Source organism: Pelophylax lessonae (assembly GCF_965119305.1).
Source record: "Pelophylax lessonae genome assembly, chromosome: 4".
Taxonomy (NCBI): Eukaryota; Metazoa; Chordata; class Amphibia; order Anura; family Ranidae; genus Pelophylax; species Pelophylax lessonae.
In genome coordinates, this window is record NC_138771.1 from 268,116,480 (window position 1) to 268,143,573 (window position 27,094).

The 27,094-nt window shown below is 43.9% G+C and overlaps 1 protein-coding gene across 12 annotated transcripts in view; it reads left to right on the plus strand.

Moving 5' to 3' along the window:
• GRIP1 (glutamate receptor interacting protein 1) overlaps positions 1-27,094 on the plus strand; it is a 1,071,013-nt gene that overhangs the window by 710,682 nt on the left and 333,237 nt on the right. For all 12 annotated transcript variants that reach the window (XM_082255180.1, XM_082255172.1, XM_082255177.1 and 9 more), the window contains exon 3: positions 15,573-15,708. In XM_082255180.1, the coding sequence (XP_082111306.1) occupies positions 15,573-15,708 (136 nt within the window). The remainder of the gene's footprint in view (positions 1-15,572; positions 15,709-27,094) is intronic.

A 27,094-nucleotide genomic window follows, 5' to 3' on the forward strand; every position in this document is an offset into this window, starting at 1 on the left:
TTTGGGGACGCTAGGTATATATATATATATATATAAAAAAAAAAAAAACCACAAATACCAGCCCTTAGAAGGGCTTTTTGGGGTGCTGATATTACAGCAGTAGTGGACCAAGAACACTGCAAGACCAGGAACACTGACTAACTGTCCCTAGCTTAACAGCAGCAGCAGCAGCAGCAGCTCTCTCCCTATTCTCACTACACACACTGCTTCAGAATGATCTAAGATGGATGCTGCCCTTGCTTATTTATAGGAGGTGGGAGGGTGTGGGAGGGAGGTACGCTGATTGGCTGGAAATGTGTCTGCTGACTGTAAAGTTCAGGGTCAAAGTTTGCCTCAATGATGTCTTATGGGGGGCGGACCGAACATCGCATATGTTCGCCGGCAGCGGCGAACGCGAACATGCTAAGTTCGCCGGGAACTGTTCGCCGGCGAACAGTTCTATACATCTCTACTGGCCACAGGAGTGTACAGCCAATTACTCTATAAATATTTTTTATCAATAGTTTTTTACAATGAAAAGTAAAATTTTGTAATGAAAAAGCTGTTTTCAGCTACTATTCTCCACAATGGAGTTTGCCTCTTTGGGCGGGACTGGACTACTTTCACCTAAGCGTCTAAATGTTCCAGGTTAAAGGTGATAGCAGGTATGGATAGTGATAAAAATATTGATCAAAAGAGGGGAGATCGTAAAGGAAATTTGTACATCCTGTATAATATTGTATTCTATTTTGTATGTACTGCACGCTGCACTACATTGTGCACACGGCACTAATAATGTTTCATTACATGTTTGCATTCTTTCGAGTTCTGATTAGAATTAGCCTGCTTATGTTACGCCCCTTGTTACCATAAAAGTACAATTGTAATATGTGATACCAATGTAATCATGTGTATAAAAGCCTTTAATTGCGTCAAATAAAACAGAACAGTTATTTTGGAAAGATGCGGAATGTATCTTTTTGTGTCTGTTCCTTACTGCAGTAGTTATTATTAATTTGGAACCACTTATCAATACGAGGATAGGAGTTGCCTATCTATAAAATGTCCAGAACACTGGCATAAATCAGTTCTTCTTTCATTAGATCCACTCACTGTGCCTTACCGGATAGTTTGTCCCAGATAAAGACGGTCTCTTCTTTTAAGTACCTAGGCATAACCGTGTCAAGTGACCCACAAAATAACATCTCTTTAAATATTAAGCCCAACTTACACAAATTTAAATATAAATGTGACAGCTGGTGTAAACTACCAGAGAGACGGTCTGATGGTCATTGGATGAGTTAATCTTCCTAAAATGATATGGGCACCCCAATTACTGTACTTTCTCCACAATTCACCCATGTGGATACCGAACTATGGGTTCCGCAGAATAGACTCACAATTCCGAGCCCTCATTTGGAAAAAGGGGGTAGCCTGCATAAAACTTGACATTTTACAATACCCTAAAGATCAGGGTGGAATGGCAGTTCCACAATTACAAACATATTTTTTTAGCTGCTCAATTACAGTACTTAACAGGTTGGGACCTCTGTAGATCCTTCTAAAGGATTACTGCTCAATCCACATGTTGCTTACTCAACATTGTCACGCATGGAAATGGGATTCCCTGACATCCCCTCCTACTGCCCTACCCTTCAACTATTGCTAAAGCTGTGGAAATCTGGTAGACAGAGATTGGCTACCTTTCTCATACGCCAATATGGAATATCCAATTTTGTGTAGAACTGGCGAGACTTGGAAACTTCTCCACATGGGTACATCCTGGAGTCAAATATATATCCTAGACATTGTTGCTATCAATAAATCCAACTGTGCCATGCATTAAATAGTCAGAATTAACAAACTTCCATGCACTTAGCTGAATCCACTTTTTTAGAGTCCATCTTTATAGACAAGGAAAAAAAAGGGCATTATATTTAGAATCTATGTAACTCTACTGTCTTATTTACAAGCCCCAGATCTCCTTCCCTGTAGACAGAAATGGGAACGAGATGCTGAACCCAAAGGTGGAGAACAACACCCGCACATTTATACAGCTCTTATTTGGTTATTATAGCTGGCCAAGAAATTAATAGCAAGATTGTGGCTTTCTCCGCAGTCCCTTACACGTGCACAATGTATCCAGCTGTTAAATTCCATTCTTATGTGAGAAAAGAACACTTACTATCATAGGAAATCCCCTAAAAAAAATTGGAAATATCTGGCAGTGTTGGTTAGACACACCAGGAATAGCACCCCCAGGGCTAGTTCTGGACAGATTATTACAGCTTTAAAATAGTCAAATAACAGATTAAAACTATGGTTTATAACATAATACCATAGAGGAGGATTTATGTTTTTTCCCCCTCATTTTTTTTTCTTTCTTAAACACAGTAACATAACAGGTGCATATAACCATCTGTACTGGTATTCCAAACTGAAAGGCGGTATTTTGGACAGTTTGTTTGATTGGGTTATGTTTGTTCTGAATCATTGCATTGTCTATATACTGTAAGGTAACCAATAATATGATGGATATGTCATACACAGACTGTCTTCACATATGTATGGAGACTCCATGTTTGACTCTACTGTGGTGCCTATCGCATTTGATAATGTATATGTCTTGAATAATGCCTGGTTTAGTTATCAATGTGTAACTGTCTGTACATTGTTTTATCTTTTATCTTCTCAATAAAACATTACTTGTTTTTTTAGAAAAGGAGTGTTAGGCTTGCTGGGTCTAGGGAAGGTAGGGCATAATTGGGAAGGTGGGTCTCAAGTTTGAAGGAATTTGAGCAGAGAGTTGTTAAGGATGCTGGATATCTTTTCATAAATCAGCATTAGGGTCATTCAGTCCTTAACAATGGAGGGTGAGGGCTTCTTCCAGGCCTTGGCTATTGTTTGTCAGCCAAAAAAAAGAATGTAGCCATTGCTGGGGAGCATGAAGTAGAATAAGGCAGTAGAATAAGAAATTACGCTTCCTTGTGGATAAGGTGAAATAAAGTGTTTAGTACATCTCTTTAATACATGTAATGTTTTTAAAAAGTCAGAACATGGAGAAATGTGCAAGTGCAGAAAAAATACCTGCTGTTCTTCTCATAAATCAAGTGAGCTCCTAACTTCCTAGTTCCTATTGTGGTAGGCCCTTTCCCTGGAACTCTTTACCTACACACATTGTAAGGAACTTTTCAAAACAGGAATTACTGCAGTAAACCTTTTTAGGCATGTTTCAGTCTTTGTTGTGTCACAAGTGTAAATTGAAGGCTATTTGCTTGACTATTTAGAATTTCATTTGGTGGCAAAAAGTTATTTGCTTTCAGATAAAAGTTGTTTTTTTACGTATTACTACAGTTGAACAGTCCAAATTCTAGTAGTATCTATGAAACGGCAGCGTCTAGCAAGTGCATTTGAAGTAGCCCTCTCTTAAAATTCACCATACACTATATCAGCAGATGTCAACATCAAGTTGTCAATGTGCTTAGCTCCCAACTGTCCCTGATTAGGAGGGACTGTCCCTGGTTTGTAACAAAGTCCCTTCTGTCTCTCCTTCCTTCTCATGTGTCCCTCATTGGGGTCTAATCTATATAGTGGTATATAAATTGCACCATTTATCTTTCAAAAAGTGTTTTACAGTGCTAAACCATTCATCCAATTTCTAAATTGTTGCATTTGCAAATGTAAAAAGCCAGTAAAAAGGAATACTATTGGTGAAAAAAGCACTTGTGGATTTAACGAATAATGTTTTTTGTATAATTAATCTTTAAGGGGACATAGCAGGGATGTGTCCCATGCCTACATGCTTTGCCTAATAGGTGCCCCGCATTCTCATTACAAAAAGTTAAGTACTTAAGGAATGGAAACATTTATGTCTATGTAATAAGAGCAGACCTTAATTCATCTTCCCTGCTCACTGATGTACTTAATAATATAAATGTGTATGATGTATAATAAAGGATAAAAGGAACTTCATGTTTAATTCCATCTATACCTGTTCTTCCCCATGACCACTTTTTCCAAAACATTTCCTTTTTTTTTTTTTTGCCACAGTATTTTGCTCAGGTTTTTTTTTTATTTTGCTTTTCCAGGCATTATAGCTATGTTGAAAGCATGTAGCTTCACTATGCTTCCAATTCTTTCCTTACCCATAGATGTGAATATAGAATTCTGAAGGTCTGAATTCACAAGGGAATCAGTTGATTTGTGTGGTTTATTTTTAAAACAAGGTATTTATCGACTCTGAACTGTTATAGGATTGTTTATTGAACACTATTAAATATCTGATTGTTAAGGAACTCTATTTGCCTAAATCAATATGTACATTCTGCTTTTTTTTTTTTTTACTACTGTTGCCTATCATACCTTAGTTAAAAATGCACCTTTCTGTTTTGTATCCATAGTGCTGATAAAAATAGCTAAGGAAAAGAAATAAACTGACAAATATCGGCATTGGTGACTAGTGGGATTGGGGCACAAAACGAAGGAATTGGTTAGTTGAAACCCAAAAATGTTAACCTGTTTTATTCCTTATGATGTTGTGCTAATATTGGGTCCATATGATAGCCGGTGGATAACTAGTGCATGCAGTGAATCGGTTGTAAGCTTAAAACAATAACTAAACCGTTTCAATTGAATTCAATCTAATGTACCTGATTTATTTTTAGCTTTTATAACTTCTTCTCTAATTAATGATTACCATACTAGGGCTGCCACGACGCGTCGGCGTAGTCGACTACAAAAAATCGTCGACGTGCGTGAAAGGCGTTGACGCGCCAACGTGTGACGTCACACGCCCCCTGGCCGGCCACAGCGCCGCTTCCGGCCGGGAGAAATCAGTGCGCCGCAGCAGAACACTGGGCCCGGGGAGGAGGAGATGCCGCCGTACGAGGGGCTGGGGACGGGGGGAGAGAAGACCGCAGGGAGAGAAGACCGCGGTGGTCATAGACCTGGGAGAGGCATTTACTAAGTGAGTGTCCGGAGTCATATGCTGGGATTGGAATTGGGGTGCATGGGAGACATGGGATCTAATACTGGGGGGACATGGGACCTGTCATTAGAGTCTATTGGACCTGTCAGTGGGGGGTACTTGGGGGTCTGCCAGCTGGGGGGTGTGTGGGATCTGTTGTTGGGGATTCATGGAGTCTGCCTGCTGGGGTGTATAGGATCTGTCATTGGGGTTCATGGGGTCTGTCATTGGGGTTCATGGGGTCTGTCATTGGGGTTCATGGGGTCTGCTAGCTGGTGGTACATGGGATCTGTCATTGGGGTACATGGGGTCTGTCATTGATTGGGGTTCATGGGGTCTGCTAGCTGGTGGTACATGGGATCTGTCATTGGGGTACATGGGGTCTGTCATTGGGGTTCATGGGGTCTGCTAGCTGGTGGTACATGGGATCTGTCATTGGGGTACATGGGGTCTGCCAGCTGGGGGTGTATAGGATCTGTTATTGGGGTTCATGGGGTCTGCCAGCTGTACTAGGTGGGAGGGCTTACTGAGGGGTCTGCAATGGGAGGGGGGCTTACTAAGTGGTCTGTACTAGGTGGGAGGGCTTACTGAGGGGTCTGCAATGGGAGGGGGCTTACGAAGTGGTCTGTACTAGGTGGGAGGGCTTACTGAGGGGTCTGTACTGGGAGGGGGGGCTTACTAAGTGGTCTGTACTAGGTGGGAGGGCTTACTGAGGGGTCTGTACTGGGAGGGGGGCTTACTAAGTGGTCTGTACTAGGTGGGAGGGCTTACTGAGGGGTCTGCACTGGGAGGGGGGGCTTACTAAGTGGTCTGTACTAGGTGGGAGGGCTTACTGAGGGGTCTGCACTGGGAGGGGGGGGCTTACTAAGTGGTCTGTACTAGGTGGGAGGGCTTACTGTGGGGTCTGTACTGGGAGGGGGGCTTACTGAGGGGGTCGGTATTAATTACAGGATTAATTAGCTAATCAAAAAAACAATTAAGCAAAAAAAGAAAACATTTAAATAATCGTTAGATTAGTCGACTAATCGTAAAAATAATCGATAGATTATTCGACAGACAAATTAATCTTTAGTTGCAGCCCTATACCATACTTGGAGAAAGTAATTAAGATGTTTTTGCACAACAGTCGCAATACTTTGAATTAGGACTATTTTGTGTTCTAGAATCCTTGAATGCCAAAACTCAAATAAGGATTAGACCACACTGTTTGAAAAGAGAAAGGTTGCCTCTTTAAATTTGCATGGTTACTGTGTGATATCATACAACTGTGTTCCATAACTGGTGCAAGATAACCTCCGCACACACACGTAAGTTGGCTTACAGTCAGCAATAGTAAAAAGTTATCAACTTGTATACCAAAGAACATTGCATTTAAAGTGGTTGTAAAGGCTGTTTTTTATCTCTTAACAACAAACATGTTATACTTACCTGCTCTGTGAAATGGTTTGCACAGAGCAGTCCTGATCCTCCTCTTCTGGGGTCCCCTGCAAGCTCTTCTCTAAATGCCCCCATAGCAAGTGGTTTGCTATGGAGACACTCCTGCAGGCTTCCTCTGGGTCAGGCTGTGTGTCCATTGACACACACAACCAAGCTTGGCCCTTTCCCTGCTCCCTCCTCACATGACTTGACTAACCGCAGCAGGAGCTACTGGCTCCAGCTGCTCTCAGCCAAGCTTTTGAGTGCACGGAGAGAGATGAGACAGGGCCCTGGATTGATAAAGGACTAAGGTAATTGTTTAATGGGAGGCAGGGGGGGATCTGTTCTTGAAAGTTTTTTTTACCTTAATGCAGAGAATGCATTAAGGTAGAAAAAAAAAAGTCTGGTCTTTACAACCACTTTAAGGCAAACAGTACTATACTATAATTTCATTATTGTAAATTGTGAAAATAAGTACAGTGTATGATAGAATTATGATCTGTTTCTGCCAACTAGAGCTAAAAATGACACTATAGATTCACACTTGTAAACTTGCTTCATATGGTGTAGTAGGGAATCCTCTTTGACTTCTCTTACATTGCAGTAAAAGGTATAGACTTTGTGGGGGAGGTGTCTTACCACTATAACTTAAAGTGGAGTCCTGGCCTATTTGGCAACTTTAGTAATTCCTGGAGTGCTCGCTATGCTGCTCAGCAATTGGGCATTTTTAATTTTTTTCAGGGGCATTTTTGATTGTACTTCCTCCTTCTCCCCCCTGTGTGGCCACGGCCACCGACATCACTTCTGCCTTTGATTGCATCCTGGGAGCTTTTTGTCATCACTCCCAGGAGGCTGTAATCAGGAAGAACTCCCAGAACACTCCCTCGAGTCAGGAAGAAGGACACAGCAGATTACACTGCGGCTTCAGATGCCCACGTCCAAGATGGCCACGCTCAGACAGCGTTTTTAAAAGTAAGATTTGGACTAAAATCCAATACTGTACACCTTGTAAGTATGAGAATAGCGGTTCTGTAAAGGGCGATGGATTAGTATTATAGGGGTATTTGTAGTTATAAAAGGTATTTGAGGCCCGAACGCCGCTTTAAGCATATTTAGGAAGAGCAGCTAGATGGTGAAATATATCTATATTAGTCTGAAAGTACAAGACCCAATGCTTTCATTCATCTGCTCCAATATTCCTTTTTATCATTTCTTAAAGTGGAACTTTAATCAGAAAATTAAGTCCTGCTAGATCACTTCAGGGTGGCCCCTTTTGCAGGTATAGTTATGTAAAACAATAAAAATAAGTGTCTATGATGTGTAAAATCCAGTAATACACTGTTTCACCCTGCTCTGCACATGCTCAGTTGGTCTTCCATTTTAGGCATTTTTAGGAACTGCCAAGTTTGTAAAGGACGATCTGCTGACAGCCTTAAAGCAGAACTAAAACCTCCTATCCTTTACAGGCAAGGACGCTGCTTCTGCAACTGCCATAGGGCTGCACATGTTATCAGTTATGACACTAGACTTTTAACCACTTCTGGACCGAAAGGATTTGCCCCCTTAATGACCAGGCCATTTTTTTGCAATTTGGCACTGCGTTATTTTAACGGACAATTGCGTGGTCGTGCGATGCTATACCTAAATAAAATTGATGTCCTTTTTTTTCCCCCAAAAAAAAAAAATTAAAAATCAAAATTTAACATTGTAGGCCAATTTGTTGTCTGCTACATATTTTTGGTAAAAAAAATTGCAATAAGCGTATTTTGAATGGTTTGCGCAAAAGTTATCGTGTCTATTAACTACGGGAAAGATTTGTCATTTTTATTGTTTTAGACTTATTTATTGTTTTTTTACTAGTAATGGCGGCGATCTGCGATTGTTAGCAGCACTGCGACATTGCGGTGGACAGATCGGACCCCTAACTGACATTTTTGACACTTTTGGGAGGGACCAGTGACATTACTACAGTAATCAGTGCTAAAAATATGCACGGTTACTGTAATAATGACACTGGCAGGGAAGGGGTTAACACAGTGGGTGATTAAGGGGTTAAATGTGTACCTAGGGGGTGTTTCTAACTGTATGGGGGTTGGGCTTTTGAAATGTTCAGAGACCTGTGATCCTACAAAGAAGGATCACAGGCGCTCTGTGATCATTTCAGAGAGAAGAATGGTCGGCTATGTTTACAATAGCTGACTGTCCTTCTCTCTCAGCGTGGAGCGATCGTGGGTGGCAGGGGGCAACTGGAGCCGCCTGCTCTGTGCATCGGAATCCCCGCTGCCGAGTGGGGGGGGGCGCGCTCTGCCCCTAGCTGCAGGTGTGCGACCGACGTAGAGCTACGTCGGTTCGTGCGGGAGGGGCTCCCTGCCGCAGTAAAACTGCGGCGGGTGGTCAGGAAGTAGTTAATGGTTTGACAGTTTAGTTGGGGACACAAGCAAATGTGACAGTTAGCAATTCCAGCATTCCAGGAATGTGAAGTTTTTCTATTTTAAACAATAAATCAATGGGTTTATTTCCACTTGATGATTTACTGCTGTTTGGGGGCTCTGGGCTTTAGAAAAATAGTAGCCTCCAGCAAGAAGCAAGTTATCGGAAAAGTTCCGCTTTAAACAAAAAAAATAAAAAATCTTTTGCACATTATCATACAGTAGTATTGCTTAGGTTAAAACAAACCATATGGATTGAATGTTCAGAAAGCTCTCATACAAGAAGAACAAATTGGAAAAGGAAACAGTTGTCAACTCTTTTGTGGAGTGACAAACTATGAAAATTCATAGTGTATGGCCGCTTTGCAATAACCCGCTAAATGAGTTTTTATGATATGATGTTAATTGTAAATTGACTTGCCATAAAACAGTTTTTATGTATGTTAACACTACATAATGCATTGACTGGAGGCAGGTAGTAAATGCATACAAATGAATAGCAACTATAATTGTTACACTTCTATTTAAATTATAGTAGACTTTTTTAATTTGACAAGTGGCAGATTTTGGACAAAAAATAAATGCATAAACACCATCTAGGTGCTTTAAGCGATGTTCAAGGCAAACCACAAAATAAACACTTGAAATACATATACTGTATGTTGAAGCGGTCTTACCTGGTAAAGGTTTTGTTTTTCTGCCCTGAGATTCACAAAGCTTTGCACCACAGCTACACTGGAGACCTGACCTTTCTTTGCTGCTTTTAAGCAACATAGTTTGGTAACCTACCCCTTCCTTCCTAGATTGGACACTAAAGGAGCAGTAAAAGAACAATAGTTGTCTTTCTGTGCTTGCTTCAAATGTATATACAGTATGTACCTTGTAAGCACCTAACTGGCCCCGATTACTGCTGCACAGTATGGTTGGGGCTGGTCAGGAAATTACAAAAGGCTGATAATAAGTAAAATTTAGGTATTTATTCCAGTTGTATTTAAAGTGATATTTTTATTACAATAACAAACATGTCATACTTACCTGCTCTGTGCAATGCTTTTGCACAGAGCAGCCCCAATCCTCTTCTTCTGGGGTCCCACATCGGAGCTCCAGGCCCCTTCTCTACAGCGAGTGCTCCTACGGAAACCTGCATTCAATGTGGGCACCCGTGCGGGCTCGCTCCCGAGCCGCCCTTTCTGCATCTATTGACACAAAGTTCAGCCCCTGCTCCCTTGTCACGACATTTGACAGCAGCAGAAGCCAATGGCTCCCTCTGCTATCAATCTGCCCAATGAGGAGGGAGACCGCAGTGAGAGACGCTTCTTTTGTGCCCATCTCTGAATCGGATTGGGCTCAGATAAGAAAATGGGGGGGGGCTGGGGGGGATGCTACAACACAAAGGGTTTATTTACCCTAATGCATACAGTGGGTGAAGAAAATAATTGCCTCCTTTAAATACCGTTTTTGTTTTAGCCAACTGTATTTACTAGTGCAACTTATAACATCCAAGTGAAAGATCTAACACCAACATGTCAGAAAAAAATTAAATAAAAAAATTCAAAAACAGAAAAACTAAGTTGGAAAAATTATATTTTGTTGAACCACCTTTTGCTTTAATTACAGACTTAAGTCTGTTGGGCTATGTCTCTACTAACTTTGCACATCTAGACTTTGCAATATTTGCCCACTTTTCTTTGCAGAACTGCTCAAACTCAGTTACATTTGATGTGGACTGCAGTCTTCAAGTCATTTCACAGATTTCCAATGGGGTTTAAATTAGGGATAGACTGATATGGTTTTTTCAGGACCGATACCGATATTTTGGCCATTGCATATCGGTATCGGCCGATATGGGGCGATATTTTGTACATTAATGTTTTAAAAAATAAAGCCAATTTTTAAAACCGATCTGGTACTGAACATGTTCATTTTTGTTTAATGCTTATATGGCTGGTTTGCTGGCACCCTGTGGTGGGTGGCTGGCTGTATGGCACCCTGTGGTGGGTGGCTGGCTGTCTGGTACCCTGTGGTGGGTGGGTGGCTGGCTGTCTGGCACTCTGTGGTGGGTGGCTGGCTTGCTGGCACCCTGAGGTGGGTGGGTGGCTTGCTTGCTGGCACCCTGTGGTGGGTGGCTGGTTGTCTGGCATGCTGTGGTGGGTGGCTGGCTGGCTGGCACCCTGTCGTAGGTGGGTGGCTGGCACAGGGGCTGTGTGTGGCTGGCTGGTACAGTGCCTGTGGGCGGCTGGCTGGTACAGTGCCTGTGGCTGGCTTGCACCCTGTCTGTGGGTGGCTGGCTGTCACCCTTTCTGTGGGTGGTTGGCTGTCTCCACCCTGGCTGTGGCTGGCTGGCTGGCACCCTGGGGCGAGCAGCTGGCTGGCTGGCACCCTGTGGTGTGTGGGTGGCTGGCTGGCTGGCTGGTACAGGGCCTGTGGCTGGCTGACTGGTACAGGGCCTGTGGGTGGCTGTCTGGTACAGGGCCTGTGGGTGGCTGGCAGGTACAGGGCCTGTGAGTGGCTGGTTGGCTGGTACAGGGCCTGTGGGTGGATGGCTGGCTGGTACAGGGCCTGTGGGTGGATGGCTAGTACAAGGCCTGTGGATGTGGGTGGCTGGCTAGCACCTTGCTGCTGTGGGTGGGTGTATGGCTGTGATGCACTCCCGCGAGACTAGTCCTGACTCCAGACGCGGCTGTCCAAGGCGAGTGAGGCAGCCTAAGAAGGCAGAAAAAAGTCACAAAAATATCGGCAATATCGGCCAGTTGCGGGGCCAATACCGATATATCGGGGAAAGTGCGTATCGGCTTTGCCGATAATCGGTCTATCCCTAGTTTAAATGGTAACTCCACTTTCCTGGGGAAAACAAATAGCAAATAAAGAAAAAATAATATAGCGTATACACTTGTGACACAAGCCCCATTGTAATTGAATGGTAATAAAAATTAACTTTCCTTTTCAATCTGCAGCTGCTGTAATTTTCTGAAAATGCAATGTAATATGGCTACCTGGAAAATGTGATTATTTTAAAAGGGATGATTTTTTTTTTCTATAACTAATGTAGAATGGATTAATGTAAAAAACCTTAAAGTGGTTCTTAAGGCAGAAGGTTTTTATATCTTAATGCATTAGGATAAAAAAAACCTGTGTGCAGCAGCCCCCCTAATACTTACCTGAGCTTCAGCTGTCCAGGACTCTCCCTCCCCATTGGCTCCCGCTGCTGTCCATCAAAGTCAGCCAATGAGGAGAGAGGGAGGGTGGGGCCGAACCATGGCTTTGTGTCGGAATGGACACACAGAGCTGTGGTTTGGGTGCCCCCATAGCAAGTAGTTTGCTGTGGGGGGCGCTTGACAGGAGGAAGGGTCCAGGAGGGCTGGTGAGGGACCCAGGAACGGAGGGATCCAGGCTGCTCTGCGCAAACCACTGCATAGAGCAGGTAAGTACAACATGTTTGGTTTTTTTTTGTTTTTTTGAAGAAAAAAAAAACAGACTTAAGTATCCCTTTAAGGCTTTAGAACCACTTTAAGATATGTGGGTGTGTATTTAAAGATCCTCACATGTAGTCTGTCTCTCTAATCTAAAGCCTCATACACACGCGTCGAAAATCGGCAGGGAGTTTTCGTCCGACGACTGATCTGCCGATTTTCGGCTTGTTAGTATGATGCTTCCGACAACCGACTCTGATTTTTCGGCCGAAAAAAATCTGGTGAGCAGGCTATAAAATTTTTGTCCGCCTTCAAAATACGGCCGATTTTCATGCAGTCAGTACAGATTTCGACAGGGAAAAATCTAATGAGCAAGACTGGGCATGCTCAGAGAAGAAAGAACACAAAGAAAGCAAACCAACACATGACATCACTTCTGAAGTAGAATTTTGTTGGGCGAGAAAATTCGTGTGCAGTCTAGGCACATTCCAACCAACAAAACACCACTCTGGACAAAAGACAGACGATCGGTCGGCCGATAATCGTTGCGTGTGTACTAGGCTTTACACATAGAGCCTGATCAATGTAATGTGTATCCTGGATCAAATCACATTTTTTACAGCACAGAATTAAAGATTTAAAGAACCTGTATTTAGCAAAGTATACAGTGGGTACGGAAAGTATTCAGACCCCCTTAAATTTTTCACTCTTTGTTATATTGCAGCCATTTGCTAAAATCATTTAAGTTCATTCTTCTTCCTCATGAATGTACACATAGCACCCCATACTGACAGAAAAACACAGAATTGTTGACATTGTTGCAGATTTATTAAAAAAGAAAAACTGAAATATCACATGGTCCTAAGTATTCAGACCCTTTGCTCAGTATTTAGTAGAAGCCCCCTTTTGATCTAATACAGCCAGGAGTCTTTTTGGGAAAGATGCAACAAGTCTTTCACACCTGGATTTGGGGATCCTCTGCCATTCCTCCTTGCAGATCCTCTCCAGTTCTGTCAGGTTGGATGGTAAATGTTGGTGGACAGCCATTTTTAGGTCTCTCCAGAGATGCTCAATTGGGTTTAAGTCAGGGCTCTGGCTGGGCCATTCAAGAACAGTCACGGAGTTGTTGTGAAGCCAATCCTTTGTTATTTTAGCTGTGTGCTTAGGGTCATTGTCTTGTTGGAAGGTAAACCTTCGGCCCAGTCTGAGGTCCAGAGCACTCTGGAGAAGGTTTTTGTCCAGGATATCCCTGTACTTGGCCGCATTCATCTTTCCCTCGATTGCAACCAGTCGTCCTGTCCCTGCAGCTGAAAAACACCCCCACAGCATGATGCTGCCACCACCATGCTTCACTGTTGGGACTGTATTGGACAGGTGATGAGCAGTGCCTGGTTTTCTCCACACATACCGCTTAGAATTAAGGCCAAAAAGTTCTATTTTGGTCTCATCAGACCAGAGAATCTTATTTCTCACCATCTTGGAGTCCTTCAGGTGTTTTTTAGCAAACTCCATGCGGGCTTTCATGTGTCTTACACTGAGGAGAGGCTTCTGTCGGGCCACTCTGCCATAAAGCCCCGACTGGTGGAGGGCTGCAGTGATGGTTGACTTTCTACAACTTTCTCCCATCTCCTGACTGCATCTCTGGAGCTCAGCCACAGTGATCTTTGGGTTCTTCTTTACCTCTCTCACCAAGGCTCTTCTCCCCCGATAGCTCAGTTTGGCCGGACGGCCAGCTCTAGGAAGGGTTCTGGTCGTGCCAAACGTCTTCCATTTGAGGATTATGGAGGCCACTGTGCTCTTAGGAACCTTAAGTGCAGCAGAAATCTTTTTGTAACCTTGGCCAGATCTGTGCCTTGCCACAATTCTTTCTCTGAGCTCTTCAGGCAGTTCCTTTGACCTCATGATTCTCATTTGCTCTGACATGCATTGTGATCTGGAAGGTCTTATATAGACAGGTGTGTGGCTTTCCTAATCAAGTCCAATCAGTATAATCAAACACAGCTGGACTCAAATGAAGGTGTAGAACCATCTCAAGGATGATCAGAAGAAATGGAAAGCACCTGAGTTAAATATATGAGTGTCACAGCAAAGGGTCTGAATACTTAGGACCATGTGATATTTCAGTTTTTCTTTTTTAATAAATCTGCAACAATGTCAACAATTCTGTGTTTTTCTGTCAGTATGGGGTGCTATGTGTACATTCATGAGGAAGAAGAATGAACTTAAATGATTTTAGCAAATGGCTGCAATATAACAAAGAGTGAAAAATTTAAGGGGGTCTGAATACTTTCCGTACCCACTGTAGGTCTCTAAAATTTACAATACTTTATTTTAACCTGAATAAAAAACAAATTAACCTTTAGTCACCATCAACTCCCTATTTCTTTAAAGTAGGTAATCTTTTCTTGAATGGATAATAATTAGATCTAAACTCCAAGGTTACTGCCAGACACATGCTCCTATGCAGTGGATAAGAGACCTTTCTTTGTGTTTTATCAAACTAACACCCAAAGTTTGAATTCAGCCATAGTATAATATCAACAAAATCTACATCTACAGAGGCTTATTGACTTGTGTGACCTCCTGTCTTAAGAAATAATAAACTTCACAAAGAATTCTGAATGTAGAAGTGATAAATAAAGCATCCTCGACTTGGAGGAGGAACACCAGACAACATAATGAAGGCTTTTGGTAAAATGTAATCATAAAAGTGACTATTTCCCCCTTCAAGCTCACTCACAGGCATTGCAAGTTGGTTATTAGTGTGTGAAGGGAGAAAACTTTGCTATTATTCAGCAGAACTTTTTTTTTTTTTTTTGCTGGAATGACCTTTTCTTGTTTGGGCTTTGATATTATTTCCCTAGTTTGCATTCACATTTGAGCTAAGTGTCTGTGGTCGTTTTGGCTTTTTTTTTTTTTTTTGTAGGGGGGGGGGGGGGCACGCACGTGTCATTTGTACAGGCATTTTTGCAGTCTTTTGACCATTCTTTTTTTTTTTCTTGGTGCATGTTCGTGCATTTTTAAATTTTTCAGGTGCTTCCATTAAAGTATATTGAGGCCAAAGATAGAAGCTTGTAGTTAAAAACAAAAACCATTCACATATTTTAGACTATGTACACGTATGAGCAGGCACAATTGAAAACCATGGGATTTTGCATATTGAAAGTTTTGGAACTTCATTCTGCATAACACTGACATGTAAATGGGGCTATAGAGCTCAGACTGGTAGTGCACAGGAAAATAGAACTGTGATTTATTGTTGTCTGATAATAAGAAAACCTATATGTTTTTATTGTTAATTGAATGAAAATCATGCTGTGCAGAGACATTTTTGAGATTCTCATTTAATATCCATATTTTTCTTTTTAACAGAAGAGTTTAAGGGCTCAACAATAGTAGAATTAATGAAGAAAGAAGGCACCACACTTGGGCTTACAGTGTCGGGTGGAATAGACAAGGATGGGAAGCCAAGAGTATCAAACCTGCGCCAAGGAGGAATCGCTGCCAGGTAATCTTATATAAATTGTTTGTAACCTCCAGCACAAACCATCCTATTCTAGAGTGCTGTTCTCCAATACGCATACTAGCATCTGTTCTTTGAAATTTGCTGGTTTTGAAGTTTGTTCACGCTTGTTCCCATTGGATTCAGAATAGTTTCTTGATGTAGAATGAGCAGTTTTTAAATTCTGTAAGATGCTTTTTTTAGTGCCACATACTATATACCATGGGCTTTTGCAATGCCCTGGTCTGGCTTTAAAGTGGTAGCAATGCTTTTTTGCGTTAACCAGGTGGAGTTGCCATATATGTCAAATATAGCATAACGCTAACAATAATTCAAAAAACAAATGAAATACTTGAAACCTTCTGGGTCTGCCTTCCAACCAGAGAGAGTTCTTCCCTCAGAGTTGGTGTAGTATACAGACCCCCAGGACAGACTGAATATTATAATAACTTATTGATTGAGAAGATAACACAAATGGCAATGAAGGGAAAGCTTTTGATTATGAGTGACTTCAACATGCTTGATATTAACTGGAATTTTCAAGCTGCTAGTACAAACAGGAGCAGAGATGTAATGGAAGCACGGAATGGGGTTTCTCTGAAAAAGCCCAACCGGATGTGATCATATTCTAGACCTAGTAATTACAAATGGGAATCGACTGTCTGATGTTGAGGTAGGAGAGAATTTGGGTTCTATTGATCACCAATGTCTTTGGTTTGATATTAAAATAAGAACTGAAAAATCATATACAAAAACAATAGTTTGATTTCATAAGGACAAATTTTACTGAAATGGGGAAATTAAAAAAAAAAATAATTGAAAGGTTGGAGTAAAACAGGAGTAAGTAATCAGTGGGCACTGTTAAAGTCTACCATCCTGGAGGGAACTAGATTATATATCAGGCAAGTTAGTAAGCATAAACGGAAGAAAAAGCCAATATGGTTCACAAAAGAGGTAAGTAGGATAGGAAAGGGAAAAGAAAATCAGCATATAGAACATTCAAGGAAACAGGAGGCGCTTCTGACAGAGAAGAGTATAAAAATAGACAAAAGGAGGGCAAACACATTATCAGTGCTGCCAAAGCACAGACGAAAGAGGAGGAAATTGCAAATCTATTAAGAAAGGAGATACATTTTTTAGGTACATTAGTGATGGAAGGAAAAAAAGCAATAGGATCACTAAAATGAAAACTGGAAACAACGCTTATGTTGGGGGAGATCTGGATGAAGAAAACCATTTAAACCATTAGACATGCGGCTTGTTACATTCCAAATCGACGTATAGACACATTTTTCATTCTTTGGAAATTCAGATGTACCTAAATTTCAATAGGAACAAATTGAAACAAATCTGAAGTAGCGAACTAAAATTTCAGACAAAATTCCTATTTGAACAGTTTTCGAATTCGATTCAAATCATTTTCACATTTCTGAATATAGTATAATAAAATGGAAAATAAAGGAATAGAATACAAAAGAATATAACAGCATAGAAAATAATAGAATTAAAAATGAATAAATCAGAAAATAAAGGAGAAGAATTGAGTAGAACCAACTTCTGAAATCGGAAATACAAATAGAATAAATTTGAATTGGGATAGAATATAAAAAGGCAAATACTACTACTAATTCTGTACAAAACCATATGTGCGACTAGTGTCCCATCCATATCTTTCCCAGTTTATCAGCACACACCAAATCATCTGTCACACACAGTGTACCATTGCACAAAACCTCTGTATTACTAGTGTCCCAGCAACATCCAATGTGAAAGCTGAAAAATGGCCATGGCAGGAAGGAATTGTCCAGTTTTCAGGTGGTTAAATTAAACATACACTATACTGTTAAGTATTAGGCCGCCTGCCTTTACATGCACATGGACTTTAATGACATCCCAGTCTTAGTCCGTAGGCTTTAATATTGAGTTGGCCCACTCTTTGCAGCTCTAAAGCTTCAACTCTTCTTGGAAGGCTGCCCACAAGGTATCTATGGGAATGTTTGACCATCCTTCCAGAAGCGCAGTTGTGAGGTCAGGCACTGATGTAGATGATGTGGATGAGAAGACCAGGCTTGCATAGTCTGCTCGAATTGATCCCAAAGGTGTTCTGTCGGGTATTCTATTGGGACCGGATGGTGGTTATTCCAGACTTCTAAGAGAACTTTGAGGTATAGTTGTTGGACCATTAATGGCAGGAGAAGTTTCCCTTGACTAGCGGACAGCTAATAGTGTACTTATCCACAAGAAAGGCAGCAAGGTAGAAACTGGCATTTACAGGCCAGGGATTTTAACATCAGTTATACTTTAGGTAATGGAATCACTCCTGAAAATAAGGATCATTGATCATTTCCAATAAAAACTCATCTGAGCCTGATCTCGGTCCAGCTCTGTGTATGTCTGCAGTAGCTATTTTTCCTTCTCCTCTATCTCACCGGCTTGGCTCCCGCTGCTATCAGTCAAAACCAGGGGGGCGGCACCGAGCTTGACTGTGTGTCTGAGTAGAGCAAGGCAGCATTAGTGCACTGATTTCAAGCGGCATGCTATTGTGGGAACTCAGTGGAGGAAAGGAGCCATGAGCGCTGGCGGAGGACCCAAGAAGAGGAGGGTCGGGACTGCTTTGAGCAAAACCATTGCACAGAGCATCGAAGTATAACATGTTTATTATTTTAATGAAAAAAGGGAAGCTTTACAATCACTTTAAAGCCTAAACTCAATATAAATGCTTAGTTCAGCCCGCTGACTGAACAAATTAAAAAATGAACAGGTACCCCTATCCACGCAAGTGAAGTGGATAGTGGTGTCCTTACCGTTGTGCTATTGTATGCTGACAGTGGGAATGAATATACACTGATCAGCATTGCAGCCATTGATCGAATTAGTTTTCCAACAGTCCAGTTCGACATAAGTCATTCTACCAATTGACTTTTGTCAAACAGGGAGAGTCACACACACAAATTGAAGTCCCTGCTGAACTGGCCAAATTTTGTTTCATGCGTACCCACTCACTTTGTGAACTGTTTGTATGCGTGTGCACAGCGTTTTTTTTTTTTAAGTCAGCCTTACACGTAGTATTTTTCCTTTATCCAGCAGGCTGAATGGAAAAACAAATGAGGTGGATGAAGGAATCCTCACTTGCCGGGACTTTGTATTCTGACGTACACTGATCAGTGGCTGCAGTGGATTGGTGGCAGCCGCTGAAAGAGGAAACATTTTTCAACATCTCCCTTTGACAGAAGTTGATCAGTAATTGACTTCTCTCGAGCGGGGATGGCCACGCACTGAAATTTGTTTGGTCCCTGCTGAACCAGCCAAATTTTGATCTGTGTATAGCCAGCTTAAAGTGGAACTTTAGTCAGAAAATTAGGTCCTGCTAGGTCACTTCAGGCTGGCCCCTTTTCCAGACATAGATATGTAAAATATTAAACATAAGTGCCTTCACGGTTTACAAACCAGTAATACACTGTCTCACCCTGCTGTGCACATCATGAGTTCCTTTCCATTTTTAGGGGACTGTGCCAAATTTGTAGAGGCAGATCTGCTGACAACCTGAAGATTTACTGCAGCTCAGAGGCTGTGAGCTTCAGCAAAATGGCAGCCTCCAGCATGAATAAACTGAAACAATGCTGGAGGCAATTTAGAGCACACAAGACTTTTCATAGCATAATTATTAATGTGAAATGTATGTTTCTTTCTAAAAAAAAAAAAAAAAAAAAAAAAAAAAAAAAAAGATTTTGATTAAGTTGTTATGGGTAAAGTTCCTTTTCTCTGTCGCTCATTGACAGACGCAGTCCTCTTGATTAATATCAAATCGGGTTATACTGCCCTCTACAGGAGTAGGACACTAGGCAGAAGGAAAACGTTCTGGCCACACCTTAGGGGCAGTCCCAGAGGGTATATCCTCTTTCTCCCTGCTACAGGATGTCAGTTTTTTTCTGTCTAGTTAGGAGTAAGGACCTAAGTTCCTTGCTGGGATCTTTGGTCCTGGCAAGATTTTTTTAGAAAAAATTTTTTAGGCAGCTTTTTTCTCCAGTTGTTCCTGTGAGATCTTCAAGCAAGTATGCTGAAACTGGGCGACGGGCTGGATGTTGAGATCCAGTGGTCACCCCAGTCAGCCTACGAGCTCGTGCAGGCCCTAGCTCCGCGCTGGGTCGGCCGCGACATAGTCCCACTGGACGGGGACTGACCCTGCGAGTTAAACGTCTCGCCTGGATGCCGACGACCAGTTGTCACGGCGTCCGTATTGGTCGACAGCCCCCCCCACCTCGGTGGAGAAGGGTTCTGTCAGGAGTTGGCGCCCTCCTGTTCCGGTATGGTGAGTAAAAGGTTCCCCCTCTCCCCCTGTCGGATTTGTGGGTGGACGCGGGCCCCTCCCTGGGATGACCGGACCTTTATAATCCTGGATCCCCCCTCTATCCTAGAACAGGTGTCACAGATCCCCCTCTTGAGGGTGATTTAGTGAATAGGAACCAGAAGGCTTGGTTTGGGAGCTGACAATTGGAGTCACTGTATGAGGGGCACTGTAAGGGACCATGACTGAAGTCAGTGGCTGGCATTACTGTTAGGATGGCCATGTAAGAGGGTGATAGCATCTTACCTGATACATAAGGTGCAATACAGGCCGATGCCTGTGCCTGGACTACCGCCATCCGCAGGCCGCCATCCTCCCACAGGCCGTACACCTCCCGCAGGCCGCACAGGCCGATGACTACCTTCCGCAGGCCGCTGCTATCTTTCCACAGGCCGCTGCTATCTTTCCACAGGCCGCCGCCATTTTCCCGCAGGTCACGCAAGGCCGCCATCTTGGCGTAGCCTCGTGTCTCCAGCATGGGGGGCGGCCATTTTTGAGATGACCAAACACCTCCAGGAGTAGTATGGGAGGCGCCGGAAGGCGTGTAAAGGGGCGGAGCCGCCTCCTTTACCCGGGAAAACGAGCCAAAGACTTCCTGTCTGTAACAGACAGTGCTGGGAGCAGGTTGATAGAAACTTCTGTGCATCAGGTGGTGAGCCTTGGGGTCTCTCTCTCTCTCTCTCTGTGGGGTCCAAGCAGGTAACACTGAGGGGCGCTGTTGCGCTGGGGGACTACGGAAAAAAAAAAAAAAAAACGTTTTTTTCTTTGCAATTATTTTTTTGTTTGCTCGCAAGTGTCTTGTATAATCATGGACCCTGCCACACATGTATCCCCACCTGATCCCCTCGAGGTGGCCGCAGGACCCTCCAGTACCCCACTTGTGATTGATGCATTATCAGCAGTTTTGGAGTCTTTGGTATCCCGGGTGGAGGTGGCCTGTCAGGAAGCGACCCCCGCCTACCCCTATTTCATCTGACACTTCAGATACGGATTCTGAGCTGGTCACTGCAGCTGCAGGTCCCTCTTCTGGGGCTGCTGTCTCAGGTACGGTCTCCTCAGACAGTGAGGAGGACGTTTCTGCCTCCGCCATAGCGCAAGAAGAAGCGTTGGTGGACGCACTAGTTGTGTCTGTCTGGGAAACCTTAAGACTTGAAGTTACACCGGCAGAGGTAGCTGACACTGAAATTCCTTTTGGTACTAGCAAGCCTACCAAGATGGCGAAGGTTTTTCCCTTGCCCAAGTGTTTTGGTAATCATATTAAAGAGGAATGGGATCGTCCGAAACAAACCCTTGCTATTTCCAAACGCATTGCTAGGCGCTATCCGTTTGAGGAATCCCTCCTTAAAAAATGAACGGTACCACCAGTGGTGGACTCACCGATTTCCAGACTAAATAAAGCCACTGTTATCCCGTTGGAGGACGCTCCGTCCTTTAGGGATCCAGTGGATCGAAAAGTAGAAGCGGAATCCCACTCCATTTTTTCCCTGATAGGGTCAACCTTTAGGCCAGTGGTTGCCATTGGTTTAGTTTCACAAACATTGACGGAATGGGCCAAATTGTTACGCCGTGACTTAAAGGGAGAAGTATCCCCCCGGCAGCATCCGATTTGATGGAGCAGATTATACAAGGACTACAGTTCGTCTGTGATGCCGCCCTGGACGCCACTTCCTTGTTAGGGCGTGCATCGGTGTCAGCAGTGGTCCTCAGATGCGTGTTGTGGTTAAAGTGCTGGTAGGCGGATCAAGGTTCCAAAAAGGCTTTGGCTAATCTCCCTTTTCAAGGGGATCGCCTGTTTGGGGCCACCTTGGATGAGATTATAAAGGATCTCACTGGGGGCAAGAGCACTTTTTTGCCACAGACTGCTAAGGGTAAAGGACCTCGTAACAGACGAGGACCTTCCTTTTCCGCTCATAAAAAGTTTATTCGTTCCGCTGGGGTGGGCGATAAGGGGAAGTCCTCCAAAGCCCCTTCAGGGGGTTTCAGAGGGCGCTGGTCGGGTAAACAAAAGCCTGACTCAGCCAAACCTGAAGATAAGACAGCCTGAAGGTGCGCCCCCACCCATCTCTGGGGTGAGGTGGGGGGACGTCTTCACCGGTTTCCGGATCCATGGCTTTCCAGAATCCCGGACAAAGGGGTTCGCGAGGTCATACGGTCGGGATACAAGATCGAGTTTCGATCACTTCTACCGGTGTGATTCTTCCCTTCCAACATTCGACTATCCCCGGATCGCTTAAGAGCTTTGCGGGGAGCAGTAATGGACTTTATGCAAAAGGGGAGCGGCAGTTCCCGCTCCTTGAGCAGGATGTTTTCTTCACTTTTTCAAAAGATCATTCCTAGTTCCCACCAGGAGATTGAACTATCTGGTCCTGGGACTGATGGTGGCCTTCTTAGAGGCAGTACCGTATGCCCAGTCGCATACCCGAATTCCCCAAAAGGAGATTCTTTTCAGATGGAATCGGAATCCAGATTCTCTGGACAATCTGATCCGGTTGAGCGAGTGGACCAGGGAGTCTCTGGTCTGGTGGCTTCGGTCTCCGATGCTCAGCCAGGGGAAGTCATTTCTTCCGACAGAATCCAGGTTACCGATAAATGTATTGAAACTGAGAGCGATCAGACTTTGTCTAATTTACTGGACCGAGCAGCTTTAGGGCAGCCCGGTTTGGATTCAGTTGGACAAGGCCACGGCCGTGGCTTATGTCAATCACCAAGGGGGCACCAAGAGTGCCCAGGTGGCCATAGAAGTGGCCAGCATTCTTCATTGGGCGGAACGGGTTGTTCCGGCTCTCCCCGCGGTATTCACTCCGGGGATGGAAAATCGGCAGACAGATTATGTCAGCCGTCAGATTCTGGATCAAGGGGTATGGCCTCTTCATCCAGAGATATTTCACCAGCGGTGCCTTCATTGGGGCACCCTGGAGGCGGATCTGTTGGCAGCTCGGCTCAACAGGAAGGCGCGGAGGTTTGTAGTCCGCTCCCGAGATCCTCGAACGAACGCAGCAGACGCGCTGGTCGCCCCGTGGGGACAGTATCAGCTACTGTATGTCTTCCTTCCTCTCAAGTTGCTGCTGAAGCTTCTTCGCAGGATAGAGGTGGAGGGAATTCCAGTTATCCTGGTAGCTCCAGACTGACCTCGTCGACCCGAGTACGCCGACTTCGTCAGGCTGGTCGCGGACGCTCCTTGGAGACTTCCTCTCAGGGAGGATCTGCGGTCTCAGGGACCGATCTTCCATCCTGCTTTACAATCGCTGGCTTTAACGGCCTGGCTATTGAGACTCAGGTGCTGAAGGACAAGGGATTGTCAACTTCAGTTATTCCTACTTTAATTAAAGCAAGGAAAGTGACTTCTAGAAAAGTCTATCAGCGCTCGGGTTCGGCACATCGCGGATCGGGTGAACAGATTATTGGGTGGGGCTGGGGAAGACCCAGCTGTCATGGTACACGTGGGTACCAATGACCTAGGCAGAGGAAGACGGAGAGTCCTAAACGATTTCAGGGACTTAGGCGCTAAGTTGAGGACTAGGACCTCCAAGGTAGTATTTTCCGAAATACTACCTGTACCTCGAGCCACACCAGAGAGGCAGCGGGAGATTAGGGAAGTTAACGAGTAGCTGAGGAGCTGGTGTAGTAAGGAGGGTTTCGGGTTCCTGGAGAACTGGGCCAACTTCTCAGTCGGTCACCGGCTCTTTGGTAGGGACGGATTGCACCTAAATGGGGTGGGTGCAGCCGTACTGGGTGAGAGGATGGCCAAAAAGTTAGAGGGGCTTTTAAACTAGGGAATGGGGGGGAGGGTACAGATGTAGAATTAGCCAGTGGAAAGCAAGTTTCAGGGGCAGAAATGGGGGCATTAGCGGTAGGGTGTTCGGAGCTCCTATACCCAGGGTGGGTACGGGGAAAAATCAAGAGAGCAGCCTAAAAACATCAAAATTATGAGGCTTGTATACCAATGCCAGAAGCCTGGCCAACAAGATGGGAGAGCTGGAGCTGCTGATGTTTGAGGAGGACTTAGATTTTGTGGGGATAACTGAGACTTGGTTTGACAGCTCTCATGACTGGATGGCGACCATTCAGGGGTATTCCCTTTATCGCAGAGTTAGAGAGGGTAAAAAAGGGGGAGGGGTATGTTTGTATATTAAGAACAGTATACAGGCAAATATGAGGGATGATATTAATAATGGAGCTATGGACGAGGCAGAATCCCTATGGGTAGAGCTTCAAAGGAAAGGCACGGTGGGGAAGGTAATATTGGGCGTATGCTATAGGCCCCCCAACCAGAGGGAGGAGGGTGAGGCGGACCTCATGTTACAGATAGGATTGGCAGCAAGGATGGGAAATGTCATTATAATGGGGGACTTTAATTATCCTGATATAGACTGGGCAGAAGGAACCGCGCATTCAGCCAAGGCTCGGCAGTTCCTAAATGTTTTGCAGGACAATTTCATGGGTCAGATGGTGAATGCACCAACAAGAAACAATGCGGTACTTGACCTACTGATTACCAACAATACAGACGTGCTCACGGATATAGAAATACGGGACAACTTAGGGAAGAGTGACCATAGGTCAATTGGTTTCAGTATTAATTACAGTAATAGGAAACACAAGGGTAATATAAGGACACTGAATTTCAAAAGAGCCAATTTCCCTAAACTGCACTCGCTGCTAGAAAATATCAAATGGGATAGAACCCTGGGAACAAAGAACACGGAGGAAAAATGGGAGTGCTTCAAGAGCATACTTAACAAGGGGGTGGGCCAGTGCATTCCACAGGGAAATAAATTTAAAAGAGCAAAACTAAACCCTGGGTGGCTAAACTCCAACATAAAAATGTATATTAGAGCTAAAGAAAAGGCCTTCAAAAAATACAAGACTGAGGGGTCATTGGCAGCATTTAAGCACTACAAAGAGTGTAATAAGAAATGTAAAGACGAAATCAGGGCGGCTAAAATAGAACACGAGAGACATATAGCGGAGGAGAGTAAAAAGAACCCCAAGAAGTTCTTTAAGTAGATAAACAGTAGGAAAGCGAGGCCAGAGCACATTGGCCCCATAAAAGATGATAAAGGAAAAATGGCCACAGAGGACAGAGAAAAGGCGGAAGTGTTAAATAATTTCTTTTCTTCAGTCGTCACAAAGGAATCGGGGGGCTACACGAACCCCGCTTGTAAGGCCGAACTAAATAATACACCTCAGGAAGTGCCGCCATGGCTAACAGACGATAGACTTAGAGCTAAACTAGAGAAACTTAACATAAATAAATCCCCAGGACCGGATGGCTTGCACCCAAGGGTTCTTAATGAGCTCAGCCAGGTGATTGCCAGACCATTATTCTTGATCTTTAAGGATAGTTTACAGACGGGTATGGTGCCAGCTGATTGGAAAAAAGCCAACGTGGTACCAATATTTAAAAAGGGGCCAAGATATATCCCGGGTAACTATAAGCCGGTCAGCCTAACATCAGTAGTCTGCAAAATTTTGGAGGGGATGATAAGGGACCACATACAAGACTTTAGTAATGAAAACTGTATTATAAGTAGTAATCAGCATGGATTCATGAAAAATCGTTCGTGCCAAACCAATCTATTAACCTTCTACGATGAAGTGAGCTGCCACTTAGATAAAGGTAAGCCTGTGGATGTGGTGTATCTGGACTTTGCAAAGGCCTTTGACACGCTTACTGTACAAACTAAGGAAGGTAGGTATGGACCATAAGGTGAGTACCTGGATAGAGAACTGGCTCCAGGGGAGAGTACAGAGGGTGGTGATTAATGGGGAGTACTCGGATTGGGCGGGTGTGGAAAGTGGGGTCCCCCAGGGTTCTGTCCTGGGACCAATCCTGTTTAATTTATTCATAAATGATCTAGAGGAGGGGATATCTAGTACAATCTCAGTATTTGCAGATGATACTAAATTAGGCATGCCAATATCTTCTATGCATATGCAGGATGTGGAAATCTTGCAAGCAGACCTGAACAAAATAACGGGGTGGGCAACTACATGGCAGATGAGATTTAATGTAGAAAAATGTAAAGTAATGCACTTGGGGGCCAGAAACCAGAAAGCAAGCTACTCACTAGGGGGGGAACCTCTGGGTGAGTCTAGGATGGAAAGGGACCTGGGGGTACTGGTAGACAACAGGCTTGGCAGTGGCATGCAATGCCAAGCCGCTGCAAGCAAAGCCAACAGAATACTGGGTTGTATAAAAAAGGGGATTCACTCCAGAAATCTTGTAGAGTGGATTATTCTTCCACTCTACAAGACTCTGGTCCGGCCATATCTGGAGTATGCTGTCCAGTTCTGGGCACCGGTCCTCAGGAAGGATGTGCTGGAACTGGAGAAAGTCCAGAGAAGGGCAACAAAAATAATTAGGGGAATGGAGGACATCAGCTATGAGGAAAGACTACAAGCATAGAACCTATTCTCTCTGGAGAAGAGACGATTGAGGGGGGATGTGATATCAATGTACAAATACTGTACTGGCGACCCTAGCATAACGAACAAACTATTCAGAGAAAGGAGATACAATAAGACACGTGGCCACTCACTAAAACTTGAGGAAAGGCGGTTTAACCTTAAAGTGCGTAAGGGGTTCTTCACTGTAAGAGCGGTAAGGATGTGGAATTCTCTTCCACAAGCAGTCGTATCAGCGGGTAGCATTGATAGTTTCAAAAAACTATTGGATGGACACCTTAAAGACCACAACATACAGGGGTATACAATGTACGGTTAAAAGCAAACACACACACACATCATAGGTTGAACTGGATGGACTTATGTCTTTTTTCAACCTCACTAACTATGTAACTATGTAACACATGGAGGTCTTTGGATTCCCTCCACGTGCCTATTCGGTGACCTGAATCTTGGCTTTAATACAACAGGGGGTTGAGCAGAAGCTGGCCTTGAGTACTGTCAAGGGTCAGGTTTCAGCGTTGGCAATTTTCTTTCAGAAACCTTTGGCTACCCATTCCTTGGTGCGGAATTTCATCCAGGGGGTGCGGCACCTGGCCCCGCCAGTGCGCGAGCCCTTACCGCCCTGGGATCTCAATT